General features: G+C 33.9%; 1 protein-coding gene across 2 annotated transcripts in view; it reads right to left on the bottom strand.

The window, feature by feature from the left end:
* LOC127720026 (msx2-interacting protein-like) overlaps positions 1-20,695 on the bottom strand; it is a 63,380-nt gene that overhangs the window by 8,625 nt on the left and 34,060 nt on the right. For both annotated transcript variants that reach the window (XM_052226438.1, XM_052226439.1), the window contains exons 8-12: positions 19,879-20,004; positions 17,785-18,012; positions 15,951-16,081; positions 13,664-13,789; positions 511-10,898 (exon numbers count right to left, since the gene is read on the bottom strand). In XM_052226438.1, the coding sequence (XP_052082398.1) occupies positions 511-10,898; positions 13,664-13,789; positions 15,951-16,081; positions 17,785-18,012; positions 19,879-20,004 (10,999 nt within the window). The remainder of the gene's footprint in view (positions 1-510; positions 10,899-13,663; positions 13,790-15,950; positions 16,082-17,784; positions 18,013-19,878; positions 20,005-20,695) is intronic.

The following is a 20,695-nucleotide window of genomic DNA, read 5'->3' as shown; positions in this document are numbered from 1 at the left end:
TAAGATTTAACTTTGTTTCTTTTAAATTTATTCACATATTTTATAGGATGATGTAGAATTAACATATTGTGTAAGACACCTGTGTATTGTTAATGACTGTATGTTGCCCTCTAGATGTCTTGTGGTTTTTGTTGTTGTGTTGCTGTCTCATTGACCTTAACTCAACATCTCCTTTTAATTCCGAATGCAAAACTGGTAAGATTGATATTTTTTTAAACATTTCATTTACTGTAAAGCTTTCTTCTTCTAATTCTAAAATATAATCATGAAAATGTTGGCTTGTGTGAATTTGATCTTAAAGGATTATTAGAATAAGTGACAAAAAAAACATGGAAATAAAACCTCACAAACTGGTATGGTTCTGTACATCGCAAATTTTTTTATTTTTTTTTTAAATAAACCACTTTTCAGTATGTTTTTACAAAAATTTAGTAACAGAATTTTACAAAAATTAACATAAATCATATCTGTGGTTATGGAAAATAAACATCTCTACAATTTAAAACTTACCTTGGCTTGAATGACTGCTTGAGGTACAAGCAACACTAACTGGTATACTGGCAGAGGTTAATGGAGGAGTCTGAACTGGTGGGTGACCTTGTGACATAGACATGACATTTGACCCAAAAGGTGATGATGCCATTGGTGGCTGTACAAGACTAGGCGAAGACTTGGCAAGTCCAAGATCATGTCCTGGCAGTGATGTCATAGGTGGTGGCATCATGTCTAGTTCTCCTATGTGACGGTTTTGAGTATGCCTCTTCTTTGTTGGCTGCAGGGCAATAGGCATACTGTCTGTGACCTTGGGCATCATGTTTGCCATGCTCATCATTATCTGCTCCTTAGTTGGTTCTATCTGACCGTTTCCTTTATTCCAGTCAAAGATTCCTTTGGACACATCATCGATAATTCTATCGACATTGCTCATCTTATCCATACATAAGTTCGCCATTGTTGGTGCAGAGTTGGATGCTACAGAAGCAATAGTGGACATGATGGACGATGTAGTGGCACAAGAGACTTTGGTCAAACTTTCAAGATCTTTCTTTTCCTTGATGCTTGGAATGGTACTGTCTATTATGGTAGCTGTATTGATCATACTACTAATGCTGTTTGTGGTATTGGTTGACATCCCGGTGGTGTGTGTCAAAGCAATTCTCAACTTTAAAGGATGATTACCATTCTTGTCCGATTCACTATCTTTCTTACACTGCCATCTGCCTTCAAGAGGTGAAACAATGTGATTAGGGCCATTAGGTGAAATTTTAACTTCAGGAGTTGGCGGTTGTGGAGGTAAAATGGTGTCTTGGGTATTTCGTCGACCTTTCTTGGGCCTTGTTGCCTTGAGTGGTGTAGTGACAATTTTCAGTTCTGGCTCATTATCATCAAAATCAAAGACATTGGTGGCCTCTTTGCTAGCAGGTTTGACAATCTCTTCAATCATTTTCTTTGTACCAGTAAGACCTAGATGTTCTGATTGATTCTCAACAGCTTCAATCATTTGTTGTTTCCCATCAATTGCTTCATTCAACAGTTCGCCCTCTGGTCTCACATTTTTATTGCAGCTGAATGGAAGTCTTTCAATCTTTACAAAAGGTGCTGTAAATTCTGCCTTTGGTGAACTAAGTGGTGACAAAGCTTGCCTGGGTGACATGCCAGTCCTTGGAGATCTCGGAGACGACCTTGATCTAGGAGAAGTTGTGCGACCATGGACACCAGAATTCATCTCCTTGTAGTTCTGTTGTTTGCGCCCCCTGCGAGTACGTTTATCGGCATTGCTGCCTCCTTCATCACCAGATACACGTAGGTTGTCTGCATCTTCATGTTTCTCAGCATCAAAGTTGTATGGTTGAGGTAACTTCTCTTCATTCTCCTTTTCACTTGCGTCACCACCTTGTAAGCTGTGAGTCAAATGGAGGCTATGATCAACTGCATTATAAACTGGGGGATAAAAGGTTCCAGGGACTTCTACCTGGTGATTGGCCTTGGCATTTGCCTTTTGTTTGCGAGTTTTTCTGTATGGTTCTGGTTTTTGAACTTCTGGAATTTGTTTGGAGATGATTTGTTTGGGATCTGATATCTGTCCATAAAACTGAGCTTGTAAATCTTGCTGAACAGGCATTGGCTGCTCTGGTTGAATATTAAACATCTGGTTGTTATCTTTCACTACTTGACCTACTGATCTAACTGGTTGTTCTTTTTGTGCATTAAGCAATTCAATCTGCTCTTTGGCTTTCTGATTTCTTCTTGATTTTGGTTTTTCTTTATGTTCTAATGGCTTCTCCTGCACTGCTGGCATTGCAGGCAAAATTGTTTCCTTTTTGGGCTCAACTGTTACAGATATTGGTTCAGGTACAGATACTGGCTTCTCTTGAATTGGCGCTGTCACTAGCTTCTCCTGAATTGGTGCTACTACTGGCTTCTCCTGATTTGATGCTGTTATTGGCAAGTTGATGTCATTCTGAGGCTCAACTTGCTCAGGTGCAGATGTATCAATCACCAAGTCATTCTCAGATCCAATACTACTATCAAGAGGGTTTGTCTCCAATGTTATTTGTTCTGGCTCTATCACAACATTTTCTGGTGGCACTTCTGGCTGTGGTTCCACATGAGAATTCTGTTGAGGCAGTGACTCAGGAAAAACGCCAGCCTTTTCATCAAATTGCAAAATGGACAAAATTGCTAGGTCAGTCTCATTCTGTGCTTGCTCAGCCAGAACTGGTTCTTCTGTGACTGTCTCTACTGCAGCAGTTGTCTCATCAATAACCAGGTCTCCATCTTGGTAATTATCAACTTCAGGGGTGACAACAGATGGCGTCTCTGTAATCTTCTGCAAACTTGAGACAGCTTCTTCCACAATTTCTTCCCTTGATTTCTCTGGTACTTCTGGTTTTTCTGGAATCTTTTCCTCCACTTTGCCTTTTTTCTCTTCATTACATTTGTCTGTATGAACATCCGACTTGGCTGTCAAATTGTCGGTGAAAATATCTATTTTCTTGCTGTATGCATCTTCCTTTCCAGCTATCAATTCCTGCCATTTTTCCTCAGCTGATGAAATTTCCTTCGATTTAACCTCCATGTCCTTCTTATGGATATCGGTAAAGGATTCAAAATCTACATGACCAACGACCATGTCTCTCCTATATTTATCTTTTGGACTTATAATTTCAGACTTTGTTGGACTAGTCAAGCTTTTACAACTCTCATCATCAGATTTCACCATTCCCTTTGGACTAGCGAAGCCCATTATATTCTTGGCCTCTTCCTTACAAGCCTCTTTGACATGCTTTGAACTGAACATGCTTGTAATACTTGTTTCATCAATCTTGCTCCCTGGGTTTGGACCAAAAAGACTATCTTTAATAGATTCCTCAAGCTTTTCAATATTTTTAGCTTCTTCTGATTTAATTTTATCCTTTTTATCTTTGTGTCCAGATTTTTTACCATCTTCTATATCTGTATGAGACTCAGAATCCTCAGATTTTTCCTCAGAAGAAAGCCTATTTTCTTTCTTTCCATCTGGTTTATCTTTCTTCGTAGCAGCAGCTTTCTTTGTCATTTCTTCTTTCATCTTGAAGAAGTCGGCAAATAGTGGTTTGTTGTCATCTTCTTCTTCATCTTGGAACTCGAATACATCAGAATTATGCATAGCCCCAGCTGCCAATTTGCCAACAAGTTCCTCCAGCTTAGGACCATTTTCTTTTGTAATCATTTCTGTGGTACCATCTTTCTTCTTTCTATCCTTCTTTTTGGGAGTTTTCCCTTCACTCTTTACTGCCTCCTTCTTTGGTGTTTTTTGCTCATCATCTTTGTTTTTCTTTTGCTTCTTCTCCTTCTCCTTCTTCTTTGGTATATCATCTAACTTTGACTCTTCAAGTATTGGGAAGTCTTCAAAGAATCCAAAGCCTATCTTATATCCAATGTCTTTCTCAACTTTGTTATTATGTTTTTTAAGAAGCCCATCATCCATATCCAGTTTGCTTGTTGGTTTCTTGGCAATCATGTCTTCAATTTCAATTTTGTTGATTTTCTTCTTTGAAATGCCATCAATGGACTCTATTTTGTTATTAACTTTCTTTGCTGTATCCACATCCTTCTTCTCTGACACTTCTGGTGTGACCTTGAGAACTGAATCCAAGGTTGTACTATCATGTTTCTTCTTTTTCATTTTATTGGGTTTAGTTTTGACTGATTGATCAGATTTCTTATCATCAGCATCTTTTCTACTTTCACTTTCAGATTTGATCACATGATCTGTTGAATGAGATTTACTTTCCTTGTCTGTTTCCGTTTCACTCGAGAATGTATGGTCCATCTTGTCCAACTTTGTTGTTTTACTCTTTGTGCTAGTTTTCTCATGATCTTGTTTGGATGTCTTATTCAATTTTGTCGAGTCATGCTTCGTTGGTTTTTCAAGTTTATTCATGTTATTAACAAGCTTCTCAGCTTGGCTAATTTCTTCCTCGTCAAGATAAGGCAGGTCTTTTGGAGATTTCCCTTCCTTCTTGTGTTTACCATTTTTATCTTTGGATTCACCATGAGTAGGAATCAAGTTTTCCATTTTCTCAAACAGACCTTTGCCATCTTCTCCAACCTTCTTGTCATCAGATTTAATGATTTCATTCTTTTTAGATTTCTTTTTCATCTTTTCTTTCTTCTTTATATCATCTTTCTTCTCGCCAAGATCTTCATTACGAATGGTTTGAGCTATAACCCCAGCACCAACAGTGACAGCAGGTTTTTTACTGTCCAAAGTATGATTTTTCTTCGTTACACAGTTCTTTTTAGGTGATAAATCTGGGAAACTTGAATCTGAATCAGATGTGAGATCAGACAAAATTGTGAGTTTCTTTGCAGCCGGTTTGGTCTCCGTCTTTGCCATACTACTTTTATTCGGTGAAAACAAATGGTTATCAGAATCATCTGTTGTAGTATCAAACCTCCTAGCATTAGGTGTAACAGGATCTTTGACAGGTTCTTTCTTTTTCTGATTTTTCAATTTTATTCGATCAAAAATGTCCATTTCACTATCTACATCTATCATGTCTGACTCATGTGTATCTGTTTGTGTAGTTGCAGGTGGTGGTTTGACATCAGACTTCTTCTTTGGTGTAGATTTAGGTTTAGGCTTGCTTGATATTGATTTCTTCTTTTTCTGTTTTTCTTTGCCGTGTTCCAAATCACTATCAGTGTCATGGTGTATCTGAGGTTTTTTACTTTTTGTTTTGGTCTTTTTGATCTTTTTCTTTGCAGGAGATATTGGTGGAAAGTCAATATCCGTTTCTGATGAATCTGACGAGTAGATGTCATTGACAGAATGCTTGTTACTTTTCCCTGTCAAACCTTTACTTTTCTCTTTGTTGTTTAAAGAGTTTTTCTGGAATGATTTATAGAACTGACTATCATCATCATCTGACGATGTTGAAGTGTCAATAACACATCTTTTACGTTTTGGTCCATTATCACTTTTGTCATTTACAACCTCTTTGTTCGGTTTAGCTACTTTTTCTTCCTCAAAAGCATCAGTTTCCTCGGCACTGTCATGCGAGAAATCAGAATCGTCAGAGTCACCAAACTTATTGTGTTTCTTATTATTGCGACGCTTTGCTAGGTTATTAAAACCTCTCTTCATAGTAACCTGCATTTCTCTTTCTTTGTCTTTTTCACTAGATTTCCGTTTAACACGATCATACATTGAAACATATGGTTCCTCCACCCAAGCAGACCAATCAAATTCAACTTCCTTTTTAGGTGTCTTTTTGTGTTTATCTTCCTTTGGTGATGTCTTCTCTTCCTTTTTACTGTCCTTGTCCTTCTTAGAACTTTTTCTGTCGCTAGATTTACTGTCAGACTTCTTTTCTGAGCTAGACTTTTTACCACTACTCTTACTCGATGATTTTGAATTTTCTCCACTTTTCTTTCTTTCTTTCTTCGACTCAGACTTATCAGAACTTTTTGACAGAGAGTCAGTATTTCCTGAACTATTCTCACTTTTACCATCATTCTTGTTCTCAGATTTTTCTGACTTGTTGTCATGGTTATTTCCATTATTCTCTTTTTTGTCAGATGAATTAGATCCCTCGTTAGTGGTTTTACTAGCGTTAGAACTGTCAGTTGAGGTTTTACTAGCATTAGAACTGTCTGTTGAGGTTTTACTAGTGTTAGAACTGTCAGTTGAATTTTTACTAGCATTAGAACTGTCAGTTGATGTTTTACTAGCGTTAGAACTGTCAGTTGAGGTTTTACTAGCGTTAGAACTGTCTGTTGAGGTTTTACTAGCATTTGAACTTTTGTTGTCACCATTTCCCTCTTTCTTGGGATCTGACTTTGATCTGTCTTCATCTTTCTTATTGTTATCTTTATGGCTTTTATCCTTTGTTGTTTTGTCTATAGAGGATGCTGCTGTTGGAGATTTCATTTTATCCTCCTTTGACTTTTTACCATGACTCCCATCAGTGTGTTTCGTCTTTTCTTTGGTCTTTGTTGATGATTCTGTTGATTTTGGTTTCTCATGGTCACCTTTTTCTTTTTTAAGAGTACTACCATTACCAGATTTTTCTTTCTGTTTTCCATTTTCAGATTTTTCTTTCGTCTTGACATCATCAGAAGACTTTAATTTCTCAGCACTTTTTGCCAATTCACTATCAGTTGTTTTCAATTCATTCTTGACATTACTGTCAGGTTCTGGTGGTTTTTCTGCAGTTGTTTGCTTGGTTTCTGCAGATTTGTCTTTGGATTTAACATTTTCTGAAGAGGTTTTGTCCTTTAGCTTTGTATGTTTTGTTTTTTCTGCCGACTTTTCCTTTTTTGAATTATCATGACTAGATTTAGTTTTGTGCTGTTCAGAAGTCTCACTTTTAGCTTTGTGTTTTGCCGATTCACCACTTTTTTCCTTCGACTTATCTACCTTAGGTTTATGTTTATTGTCTACATTAGATTTTTCTTTTGGTTTTTCACTAGTTGTTGGTACAGTTTTATCCTTGGTCACATCAGTTGATTTTTCTTTCTCCTTTAAAATTTCACTGGATTTTTCAATCTTCTCTTTATTAGCATCTTGAGATTTTTCTGAAGATTTAATCTCACTTTCTTTCGTTTCCTTTTTATCTGTATTTTCTGTGGATGGTACAGTTTCTTTAACTTGATCTTTTGTCTGCTCAACTTTCTCAGTTGACCCACTTTTTGATGCTTTTCCAGATGACTTTCCGCTTCCATCTTTTTGTTTTGATGAATCTTTAGTTTTATGACTAGATTTAGTTTTATCCTTTGTCTTAGAATCACTAGATTTACTTTCTTTCTTATGAGCTGAATCTGTCTTACTCTCTGAGGACTTCTTGGATGAGGATCCTTCACTTTTCTTTTCCTTTTTTGCTGTATTATGCTCAGTTTTTTTATCAGTATCTTTTTTACTTTGTAATTTATCAATATCTTTTCCTTCAGTCTTATTTAGAGTTTCCTTTTTAACAAAATCTGACGGCAACTTTACTGATTTATCGTCAACTTTACTTTCATTTTCAACATTCTTTGCCGAACTTTTAGTTTTATCACCATCATGGTCCTTATCCTTTTTATCATTAAATTCTTTATCTTTGTTCATAGAATCACACTCAGACTTGTCCTTCTTTTTATTTTCTTTGTTTTTCTTATCACTGTCTTTTTTAAGTTTATCCGATTTAGCACTTTCACTGTGAGTCGGTGAATTCGTTTCAGACTTGTCTTTCTCAGGTGTTGATATTTTAGCCCGCTTAGATTCTGGGCTTTCTGATCCACTTTTGACATCAGACTTAGAACTTTCCTTATCCATATCAGTTGATGAAATAGTCTTACTCTCAGTGTTTTTAATTTTATCCTTTTTAGAAGGTGTCTCTGATTTACGTTTACGTTCAATTGAAACAGTTGATGAAATTTCGGCAGATGAATCCTCACCGTTATCACTTTTAGATATTTTACTTCCCAAAATATGATCAGACGCTATATCATTTTTAAGTACAGAGTCACTTTTCACTTCTATTTTAGATGAATTCATATCAAGAGATTTGGATGGTGATTTTCTCGTATCAAACTTCTTATTTAAATCCATATTATCATCAGCAATTTTATTCGTCTTATTATATAAAGCATTCTTAGAATTTAAACGAGGATCTACTTTAACATTAGAATCTACTGGAGAAAGATTGTCTGATTTCTCAGCAGATTCAATTGCAGATTCTACCATTGTTCTCGTTGACAAAGATGTTTTATTTATTCCATTGTCTATAGAGTTAAATCTAGGAGAATAGTTAATTATTACAGGATTTTGTACATCCATTCGATCGGATATATTATATATTCTATTGTCACTATTATATGAACACATATCAGCAGTTTTATTTTCCTGAGAATTTTGATCATGTGAAAAAGGTCCTTTTAAAGATCCTGGCGATAATGAATTAACTGGTTTATCATCAATTTTAACACTTAACGGTACATTTGGTTGAGTATTGACTGACAATGTTGGGAATGACGACCCACCATTCCCCAAACGTCCAGCTAATGAACCCGGCAGGGTAGACAAAGGCATTTCCTTTGTCTCTGCTTTAGTCCTTAATGTCACACCTTTAGGAGAATCTTCTGCGTTTGACACAACCGATTTCATATTCGGAGAATATTTCTCATTAATTTGTTCTAGTCTCTTTGAGTCGAGATCAAATATACTACTACGATTAAGCATTGTTTTTACGATTTCTGATGATGGTTTATCTCCCTTTTCACCACTCTCTTCCTGACCTACTCCATTAGAATCTTGACGTTTCTTAATCTTAAACTTAGAGTAAATGTTTGATGGTGGATTTGACGATGACATATTTATTCCAATTGAAGTAGATGACACATTTTCAGTTCCTAGTTTAGATGGTTGTGTTGTAGGAAGCTGATTTAGTTTTTCATCCAGTTTACGAATGCGCTCTTCAAGACAAAAATCATCATTATGATCACTTCCATCGGATAAACCTTCGTCCAAATCTACTTCAGTATGAGGTTTAACAGCTTCCATATCCTGATTTTCCAATGTATCAATAGATGGTTCATTTGAATTATTTGAAATTTCTTCTGGTATATAAGTAGGCTCTTGATTACTAAGAGTATGTGACTCCTCAGAATTGGTGTCATTCGGTGATAGCTGTGGTGATTCGTTCTTACTGCCACTACTTGGAGGTGAAAAACATGGAGAATCCTCTTTCGAAACATCTCCCGAATTTTCCGAGTGTGGCGAATTTAGTTTAACAGGAGGAGTATACTCTGCAAATTTAGGTAGTGGAAGACAAAAATCTTCTTCACATTTTTCTTTTGGCACACGGGGATCAGGAATATCAGTCACTAAAATGTCCTCTCCTAAAGGAATAATCACAGGACTAGAATGATCATCTTTACTCCGTCGTTTACCAGACGAGTCAAGTTTCTTAAACGTTAATGACTGTTCAGATTCACTAAGTCTATGATCAATACTTTCAAGAGACAGATGACCTGTAATAGGTGTACGTGGTGACGAATGTCCACTAGAAAGACGACGTATACTCCCTAATGAACCCACTGAATCAGTTCGTGTAACATTTCTAGCACTTTCCTCATTGTCACTACTCATACGTTCATCTTCTATTTCACGTTTTTGACGGTACATTCTGCTTTTTTCATCAGACACCTCAGTCTTTTTACGCTTTTTCACAAATGCTGTTGGTACATCTTTCGGTGAAAGTAATCCCTGTGGAATTAAATCCTCCTTATCATCGTCATAACTATATATATCGTTCTTTTTAGATTTAAAAGAGTCATCTTTCACAGATTTTTCTTCATTTTTACGTATAGTTTCCATTTGTTTACGATAACTCTGGGAAACATCATATGATTTCTCTTTCTTAGGTCCAAGAATCACACTTCCAAGTTCACTCTGAAGCCGTTGTCCACTTGCACTTTTCCCTGACCAAGGATCCAGCCTTGGTCTTTTTAATGGGGATTTTTTCAAAGCGTCTAAATCCAAACGTTCACTGTCACTATTATTAGTATCTTCACACATTTTAATTTTCTCTAACAGAAGTTGTCGTTCATGTTTTAACTTTGATAGATCTCCACCTGTTAATGATCCTCGATCAGAATCACTACTATTAGAACTACATTGTCCTTCACTTTTATTACCGATTTCTGACTGAAGTTTCTTCATTTTGTGAAACAAGTCTCTTTTAGAGTCTGATAACTTATCGTGACTTCCATGACTTAATTGTCTGTCTAATTTCCGAACACTAGTATCCTCTTTAGATATTGAGTCTCGTGTAAAAGAGTCATCATATGATCGCTTGCGAGAATATCTTTCTTCTGACCGTGATAAAGATTCTTTCCTATGAGCACTATATTTATTAGTTGTCCGTAATTCTTGAATATCAGCTTCTGTTATATCGAAATCGTCTTTTCCTGATCTTTTTTTATCACTAATTTTACTGTCCATTTCAGACGGACTCTGTTCCTGTGATGAAAAGTCCTGAGTATCCTCCCCTCCAAGAGGGGTCGGTGGTGTGTTTCTTTCTGGGTCTTTCACACGATTGCGTGTGGGAGAATTACTCCACTCACGACCATGAAAGGATCCCTCTGGACTAGCTTCACGAGATCCTATCACATATCGTTCCTTATAATATATTTCGTCTCTGTTTTTATAGTCATAAGTATCGTCACTTCCTGGACTTCCTCCAGGATATTCAGCATACCGTGTCTTATATTCACGATATGATTCGTTATACATATCGTCACTATATTGGTCGGGACTACAACTACGCTGACGCTCTCGCTGAGTTCTATATGCATGTAAATCGGTTTCAAAGTCACCTTCACTGTATGGAGTCCCACCTCCACCTCCTTGACTGTATTCTTCATTATACCTAAGAATACAAAAAGAAAAATAGGATTAATTGCCAAACAAACTAGATTTACATTATACTGATACTTGCTTACTGTAAAAAATAATTGCTTAAGTATTGCTTGACTTACGTCCAGTGGCAACTATTTCAAGCATATTCAGTACTGTAAATCAAATCCGTCAAAATTCAGAAGTTGTATCTCACATGAAATATAATTTAACCCTTTCCAGTGCCATGAATTCCCTCTGACACTTAAGTATAGCAAAATAATAAACATGGTTTAATTTTTTTCTTTTTTTTTCACAGGAATATTTTGTTACATAGTAGTGCAGGAAACTTCATAACATGAAAAGGTTTATAAATGATTTCTGAGTTTGCTGTCATAAAAGATACCACAAATCCAACAATCAATCTGAGCTTTTTTTTTAAATCCTAAATGCCATTTAACTGTGGGTATCCATTAACCTTATAACTAACAGTTCCGATCTGTATAATTTGATGTTGTCTCTTAATGGATTTGTTCATTTACAATTCGATTTTGATGTCAAATCTTTAGTTGTCTCTATTGAAATCAATACTGTTTTTCCTATATCACTTTACACAGCTTGTTTTACAGGTTGGACTCTGTTTCTTTTATTTCTTATGATAAGTAATGTTGTGAAAGACATTTATAAATTCAACTAAGGTTAACATTATTTTCACATTTTAGATATATCTTTATTTCACTTAACTTTATTTGTTTTGTATATATTTTTCAAAGTACATTTTGTTGGTATTTTTTTTTACCCATAAAATCAATGAAAAATAGTATCCCATGATGCATCAATAATCTACTGTATGCTACTGTTTAAATACTATTGTTGTTCAGGCCTGGATTTTCTACTTGACAAAAATCACCAAATTTTTTTTTTTTTTAATTCCAAAGATTTGAACAGCCTATTTAATATCACATGAAACTATTTTCCCCCCACATAATACCCAGGTTGGCAAAAAAAAAGATCAATACTAGAATTGAACAGGCCTTATATAAAAAAAGAAAATGTGGTATGATTGCCTAATGATAAAGAAGTTAACTACTATAGGTCACCATACGGCCTTCAACAATGAGCAAAACCCATATGTAGTCAATTCTGGTATTTTTTTGTAAATATCAGCAAATACTGGTTAACTGAAAATTTGAGAGGGCATGAAAATGAGAAAGTGTTAAATTGAATATTAGTTATTTTAAATGTTATCTTTTCTGGTATTAATTGATATTATACATGGGCATTGATTTATAAGTGTTAAAAACAGTTTTAATCCATGAATACAATAACTTTAGCACATACAGGAAAATCATAGGTTTTATAACCATGACAACCTTACTGTTTTCAGTTTCAATGTTTCAATAACAATGCAATGGGTACTAGAAACATTATCATCTAAATTCTGTAACTTGAAACCCATCATAATTAAAAAAGATCTTAATTGTCCCTGCAGTGTTGGAAAAAATTTAAATTCTACTGTATATCATTTTATTTTTAAACTCTCAATTTTATTTATTCTTGTTATTGGTTGCTTAAGTCCATAGGCATAATGTTTATAATTTGGTATGGAGTTTAGAATCTTACTTTTAGTCCTGACATATGAATGAGATTTTATTTTACAAACCAAACAAAATTCAATGCATCATATATTAAATTATGAGATTACCATAAATGAAATGTTCAATTTAATTGATAATTATTTAAAACAAGATGTGAAATATCTCAAGAATGATATATTTGTTTTATTGTAAAAACAGAGGAGTAGTGCTCTTTGAATAGGTGCCCCGCCTACAAAATGTCAAATAATTTTATACAGTTTGGCACTGACGATTGATCTTAATTGTGAAAAACAAAAACAAACATTATAGGGATGATCATCCTTCAATTGATTCTGGAGGTGTAGAGAACAATAGCCTATCCTACTATGCAAAATCAATCAATGCTTACTATTTTAATTTCATCAACATTTTTTTATCTTAAACATGAAATATTATTTTCTGGATGACTGTTTATTTTCAAGGATGATTATTTTTTTTTTTCCAAATCTGATTGTTTTGACTGCCCAACCACTTGGTCATTTGACAAAATAACTGTTTAATTAATTACTTTAGTGACTGTTTAATTAGACTGTCTGTTCATAGACAGGCTATCTAACTGAAAATTGACCAATAGACTGGCTGTTGGAATGGTTGATTGACCATTTCATTGTCTAATTTAATATTTAAAAAAAAAATGACTGTTTGAATGATTGATTTACTAATGAACATGATGAATTCACTGCTATTTGGTGCTTTTCTGATTAAAAAAGATTTTCTATATACCAGAAAAATACCATGCACCTAACATTGTGTTAAAAGAAACCATTACTCAACTAGAATAATCTATCATATCCATGCAGGATCAGTAAGGTACTGAAAACCAACTAATTTTCCCCGAGCGATTTATTTTTTTTATACTTTTCTGAGTAGAGAATCATTGATAATATGTCAAATCTTGATCTTCAATTATATACCAAGAAAGGTAGAAAATAGCAAAACTAAATTGTCACAAAAATACCTAGAAAGGACTTGTATCTGCAAAAATGTTGGTTTACAGTATATCTTCTAAGAAAGTTCATATAGTGGCAAGCTTCATGCCAAATCACACTTGTACTTCAGCATAGATACATACTCCCATGCCTACTTTTATCCATATCATATAATTGGTCAAAGAAAGTTTGCTTAAAAGATTCTGAACAAAATGGTTTAAATGGTGTATTACCTTTGCCATTTGTAGTCCTCATGGTATTCTTTGCCACCATATCCCGCATGGCCAGCAATATATCGACCACCACGCCCACCTCTGACAAAGCCTCTTCCTCTTGGAAATGGAAATTTTCCTCTGCCCCTAAAACACAAAATCATATTTATTAAAAAAAATTCCACTTGTTCTGTTGAGGACAAATCATATCTGTTTCCTGTATCGAGTAGTAACAAAAACAAGTTATCATATTGTGGATTCATTTTCATTTGTGAAGTTCTTATGTATAAGAACAACTAAGTAATTATGTGTTCAACAATAAATTAATTTCCCACAAGGTTGAATGTAAAAAAATATGAAAACAGTGAAATCAAGTATCCATACAAATACAATTTTTCCTAAGAGCTATTCCAGGAAAAACAATATGTGGGGGTTGAAAGGCACTTTTAATTATTTTGGTTTGGGTGGGGCAGGCAACAAAGTTCACACTGTGTGGTTACATATGCAAAGCAAAATGCAATTGTATGGGTGATTGCCATTAAAAAGGTGCCTTCCAACCCCCCATATTGTTTTTTTCTTTCTGGAATACCCCTTAAATGTATTGCCAGTTTCTCACCACTACCAGTTTGTTTGTAATTTTTTTATTTTCTAGGAGCTTATCTGATATTTTGTGTTTTTAAGTGCAATGAAAAATAATCAAATATTTTCCACACATCATGGAAATTATTACATTAAGATTTAAAAGTAAATAAATGGGGAATGTGTCCATGGGACAAAGATGATGCCCCCACTTGCATATAACGTTATAAAGGGCCATAACTCAAGAACTGTAAAAGTGACACTACCCAATTTAGAACTTGATCTGTGTTTTGTGGTAATTAGCATTGTGCATAAGTTTCATAATATTTGGTTGAGGCAAACTAAAGTTAGAGAACAAAAACTAATATTTCAGCAATTTTTCCATTTGTAAAGGGGCATAACGGTGAAAGTGACACCACTAAAATTCAAACTTGATCTGTATTTTAAGATAATAAACATTGTGGCTGTGTTTCATAACATTTTGTTGAGGCAAACTCAAGTAAGAGAACGGAAACGAAAAATTCAGAAATTTTTCCATTTGTACAGGAGCATTACTCGCGTTAGGTATAAGTGATGCCACCAAAATTCAAACTCGATCTGTGTTTTGTGGTAATAAGCATTGTGGATAAGTTTCATAACATTTGGTTGAGGCAAACTAAAGTTAGAGAACGGAAAACAATGTTGGGACGTACGGACGTACAGATGGACAAGGGTTAAACTTAATGCCCCCTCCGTTATGGCGGGGGCATAAACACTCTTATTTTAATTAGTAAATAAACATCAGTAATGTCAAGGCTTTATGATGCCAATGTTATTTACCTGATAGGTGAGAAAACTTGAAAAACAATAACATTCTACTCAATCACAATTTCCTTTATAAAAACGTGAATATATTTTGAACCTGTATAAACACACAATTTTTCACACTGACTGGGCTTTTGACAGGTACAACTGTACATGATATAATAATAACTTATCTCTTTTCATAATAAAATAAATTATCTGTAATTTTGGGGTTTATGAATTTTTACAGCTGTTCTATTCATACATAAATCAATCTTGTAAAAGTTACTTAGAAAAATTCATTTGCAATTTTGACAATAAGAAATTTTACAGCTAATATATTCGAGTGGGTTCTTCATGCATAAAATTTAGGTTTGTCTGTTTGTTACATGAACCATGTATTTTTTTATTAGCAATTTTAAACATAAGATACAAAACTGGCCCAACAATAGAGTCGTCCATCCTATACCATGATATCATGGACTAATTATAACAATTGTTACTCTTTCAACAGGTACAAGAGTGACACTGATTTTATGAATACACTGTGTAATCATACAGCTGAAACATTGGAGTGTGTACTACATGCACAGGAGTTATGTTTGCTTGTTTATTAGATAAACCATGACTTCATCAGCTAATGTAAATTTATCGAAAAGGTCTTAGTCATGTTTACCCCTCCAATCATTTGATTGGCTGGTTATAACGCTTGCTGCTCTTTCAGGTAGAAAACAATGGTTGTAATGCTTTTATGGTCAACGGATCACACAAGAAAGCTAAATTTCATTGTACTTACACACTCAAGCATATAAACTGTTACTGTACACTTTTACTCAATGAATTTAAACATAAATCAAAAGATTTCAGAGGGCCCTCGGATTTCCTTTAACATTTAAATGATGCCCCTCTAACACAACTTCATTGCATTGTGTAGCAGATCACTTACCTCTCAGGCCGCTGGGTATCACTAGTTTGTCTCTGGTAAATCAAATTTGACCTTTGTCCAGGCTTCAACTGACCAGATTTTTCCATCTTGTCATAGAAATCTGTCTGGCAGTCTCTGCTGCCAAAATCAATCTGGAAAATAAGGAACAAATACTTTGATAATAAAATTCAGTATTTTAGACTGAGAGATTTTTCAGTCATTCATTACATTATTTCTACTCAGCAATCCTCAGTTCATGAAGATTTTTGTAATTTTTTAGAAACCTACATTCAATAGTATTCGTTATATGTGGTCTACGGAGTAAATATGTGCACTATCTTCACATTTGTGCTCTGACAGTTAATATATGTACAATTCATTTCTATAGATTTATCATTATTCCTTGTATACCAATTTTCATGGATTTCGTTAGTACAGGTGAAGCACAAATTCAAATGGTCAACAAATTAAAAATTTTCAATAATGTTCTATGAAGACTTTGGTAAAACCACAAAAACACAAGTTTTCCTCAATCCATGAAAATGAATGAATCCACAGTAATATACTAGCAAGTAAAGTAAATATGCTTATTAGCCTTGATCATGACATCACTAAATACTTTATTCAATACAAGTCATTAACATGAAAGTATACCTCTCAAACAAGGAAGATATTATCTTATTGTAATTAAAATTAGAGAAAAAAAAACATTTCCTTATTTTGCTCTACATTTTGTGCGATAAAATCCCTCAATTTTCTAACAAGCTCTAACGAAAACACAAAATCAATACATCTGTATATAATGCCATAAGTCATACCATTCCTAAAGAAAACTTACGTTACATACATTCATTAATCCTTTCTCCGCGAGAGATCGAAAAACACGACATAAAAATTGGAAAGCTTTGCAAGAAATAGTCGCTCTACTTATTGATAGAAAATTGACGTTCATCAATAATTTGATCTTTGATCAAATGTCAGAGTTATGACAGGTGTTTATTGCAGATACAATTATCAAGTTACTTGGTAACCATGGCAATCTAAAAGACTTTTTTCATTACCACTATTCAAATTTAAGATTCTAAGAAAATGTCATAACTGACGAGACCCAAAGGACCAGGAAAAAAGATGAGGTTATCAAAGATCAAAGTTATGCTTGAGGACTAAAATGATTTCCAATAAAACTTGTATTCTCTTGAGCATTAAAATGATTTCCAATAAAAGTTGTATTTCTAAAATAACAAGGCATAGTACTTTAAATTTTTTAGTTAGGTATATCATTGCATGTTTTTCACCCTGAAGACCTGATATAAGAAAATGTTCATTTTGTTATGTTATCAATATCATTTGCATTTAGAATATTTTTTTTATAGAACGGTATTACTAAAATGACTGCTAAATCAAATTATTTGTTAAAAAAAAATATCTAAATATTTCTACTATACATTAAAATTGGGGTGGTGCCATTTTCCCCTCAAAGAAAGCCCACTTGCCAATAGATACACTGACTGGAAAAAAACATTCTCCACAACAAAAGTCATTGTAACAAAACTTACTGACTCAGAATCAGACATGGGGCAAAAAATTCTGCATTTTTTTTAAGAGCGGAAAACACTGGGGTTGATATGTTGTAAGGTTGCTGTCTCATAGACACTTACTTCCTATTTTGAACTCGTAAACAGTACTGAGATAATTCAATAGGCTATAGTTTTCATTTTCCAATTCAACGATGTGTTCCACAATGTACTACATCCACTTCAACTTAAGAAATGTGAACAGTTGCTAACATCTACTTCATTATTGGCAATCATACCACATCTGCTTTTTTTATATAAAAACAAATTTTACAAATTACCTGAATTTTCTGGCCGTTTAAGATTCTATTCCTCATTTCACTTAGTGCAAACTGTGCGCTTTCTAGACTGCTGAAGAAAATAAGAGCTTTGCCTCGTTCTCTGTCGATGACCATATTGGAAACTGGGCCATAGCGATTGAACTGTCTAAAAAGAAACTTCTCCTGAACAGTGTCTGCTAAGTTGTCCACCCAGACACAGTTTGTTGGCATGCTCTTTCCAAAACCAAGCTGAAAAATACAAAATTTAAACTTTTAAATTTCATTTCAGTCAATCAAAATCTTGTCTGATGTCAAAAAGGAGAAAATTGTGTAACAGTATGATTTTCTTTAAAACTACACAAAAATGTAAAAAAAATAATCAAATGTAATAAAATGTCCATAAAATCAATGCCATAAATCAAAGCATACGAGATAATCAATATCTTCTGATCAAACATTAAATAACAAAAACCAACTTCATGTACATCAATAACCAAGAACCTGACCTAGTCAGAACAGATTATTTTCAACATTTCAGTAACGAAATGTAACACAAGATGGACATATGAATGCCCATTTTTTATTTACAAGTATTAGATGTCTAGCAGGTGTAATCATAGAACTAATAAATATGTCAGAAAATCATGAATAATTAGCCAGAACAGAATATGAGACTGTGGTATAGATTTCCATCCAGCAGAGACAAACTTCGTTAAAAAATATCAATAATCCACAATAATACTTATACGGATGTACCATCTCCAAAGAAGGACAATTACATGGTCTTCAATCCATAAGAGTTATTTTTCAATAATCAGATAAACCTCAGAACAGTTTTCAGCGAGTGAAAAAAAAATCGTTAATCTTCTGCACTAATTACCTCTTTATTACACAAAATAACTTTAATTTCATCAAAATTATCATCACTTAAATTCCCAAATGTCAAACATAATGTAAATAATAATTTTAATCATTGTAAAATGTAACACTGTTTTAAAACCTCCATTTTCATAAAACATCTTTGAAAAAAATAACATTGTTAAATTACTTTAGAATGCGAATGTTTTATTAACAAAGCTATCTTTTGCTTTATTGTTGTTAGGAAGGGAAATCTTCCTCGTTTTATCAACACAAATAACTATGCAGAATTACTTTTCAATAATGCATCGTCCAAATGCAGCATTTGTAAAACTCATTTAAAAATAAACCATCAATATTTTCAAATTGCTAAAACCTAGCATTAATATCTAAATCCTGCATCCTGCTTTAAGTTTTTGGTTACACAAAATAACAACCCAACAAATTACTTTCCCATGTGGTTTTTCTAACGATCGACAACTCCAAATTCTCTTAATCATTGATTATTAAATGGAATAAATGTTGAATCGTTTCCAAACCACTTGTTTACAGGAAGTACTTTCTCTGTGACCTAAGGGGCCAACATAATAGTGGATACACATATAACTCGAGACTTCCTGACAAAATTAATTTTTCGTTCAACATACAAGGACACATTTAAATATGATTGCAATAAGCTTTCCTGATTAAGCCAATAAATTAATGTTAGCTCAGGAAATACACTGCACTAATCTTACAAGTTAGTCAGTGTATATAGAATTCTTGTATAGATTTTTCTCTATAGGCATTATTGAAAACTCTTGTCAGACAGGCAAAAATTCATGTAATATTCATATTATGCATTAAAGACAGGATTTTTATAACACTTGCAAATCCATGGGTTTATCTATATCTTTCCAAGTGTATAGAATATATGTAAATAAATCAATTTTATTACATCTACCCAATATATCTTATAGAGATTAGAACATAGCAATTTTTTTCTGAATTACCAATAGATCCTTAAAAGTTTTCAGTGAAATTCAGTCAACCCTTTTCCCTCAAATGTTTAAAATTTATTTCAGAAGTGAAGGGTCCCAAGCCTTTAAGGCTTTACCAATCAAAAAAGAAAACCTGTAGAAAATGAAAGCCAAAGGTCAGGTGCTTAATATTTCTCGCAGGAATGGAAGGTTTAGGACATTTGCATTTTACAAATTAAAGGTCCACCTTTGTCGTTTGAAGGTAATGGACCTTGGACCTCCTTTAATTTGTACCTACCTTTAACTTCATTCCTCCCATGGTTTCACCATCTAGAGCCCGGAGAGCTTTCACAACACTCCGTATATCTGTAAACTGGATAAACGAGTAGGCCGATATTGCACCTTGCCTTTTTACATCGATGTCCTACAAAAATACAACCAAAACTTTATCAAGGTGTCCAAAAACAAGTGATAATAAAATCTGCAGGAGGAGGGTCCATATTTTAAAAAATCCTGCATGGTTCATGTCACTTGGGTAGTTCAAAGTTTGTGGACAGATTATAAAGAGAAAATATGTATACATTTTTACCATCCTCTAAAGGTTTTCCTCAAATCTTCAAATGATAGTTTTAATAGCATAAAAAAATATTTATCTGATCTAGTTATTTTCATGGTATCAAAATTTTTTTATAATCATGTCCATTAAAACATTTCAATAATAAATGGGGAATGTGTCCATGGGACACAGATGATGCCCCCGCTTGCATACAACTTTATAAAGGGACATAACTCAAAAACTGTAAAAGTGATGCTACCCAAATTTGTACTTAATCTGAGTTTTGTGGTAATAAGCATTGTTTATAAGTTTCATAACATTTGGTAGAGGCAAACTAAAGTTAGAGAACAGAAACGAATATTTCAGCAATTTTTCCATTTTGTAAAGGGGCATGACTCTAGAACGGTAAAAGTGACGCCACCAAAATTCCAACTTGATCTGTGTTTTGTGGTAATAAGCATTGTGTATAAGTTTCATAACATTTGGTTGAGGCAAACTAAAGTTAGAGAACGGAAATGAAAATTACAGCAATTTTTCCATTTGTAAAGGGGCATAACTC

The sequence above is a fragment of the Mytilus californianus genome, unplaced genomic scaffold (genome assembly GCF_021869535.1).
Source record: "Mytilus californianus isolate M0D057914Y unplaced genomic scaffold, xbMytCali1.0.p SCAF_11, whole genome shotgun sequence".
NCBI classification, from domain to species: Eukaryota; Metazoa; Mollusca; class Bivalvia; order Mytilida; family Mytilidae; genus Mytilus; species Mytilus californianus.
This window is presented reverse-complemented; position numbering and strand designations above follow the sequence as displayed.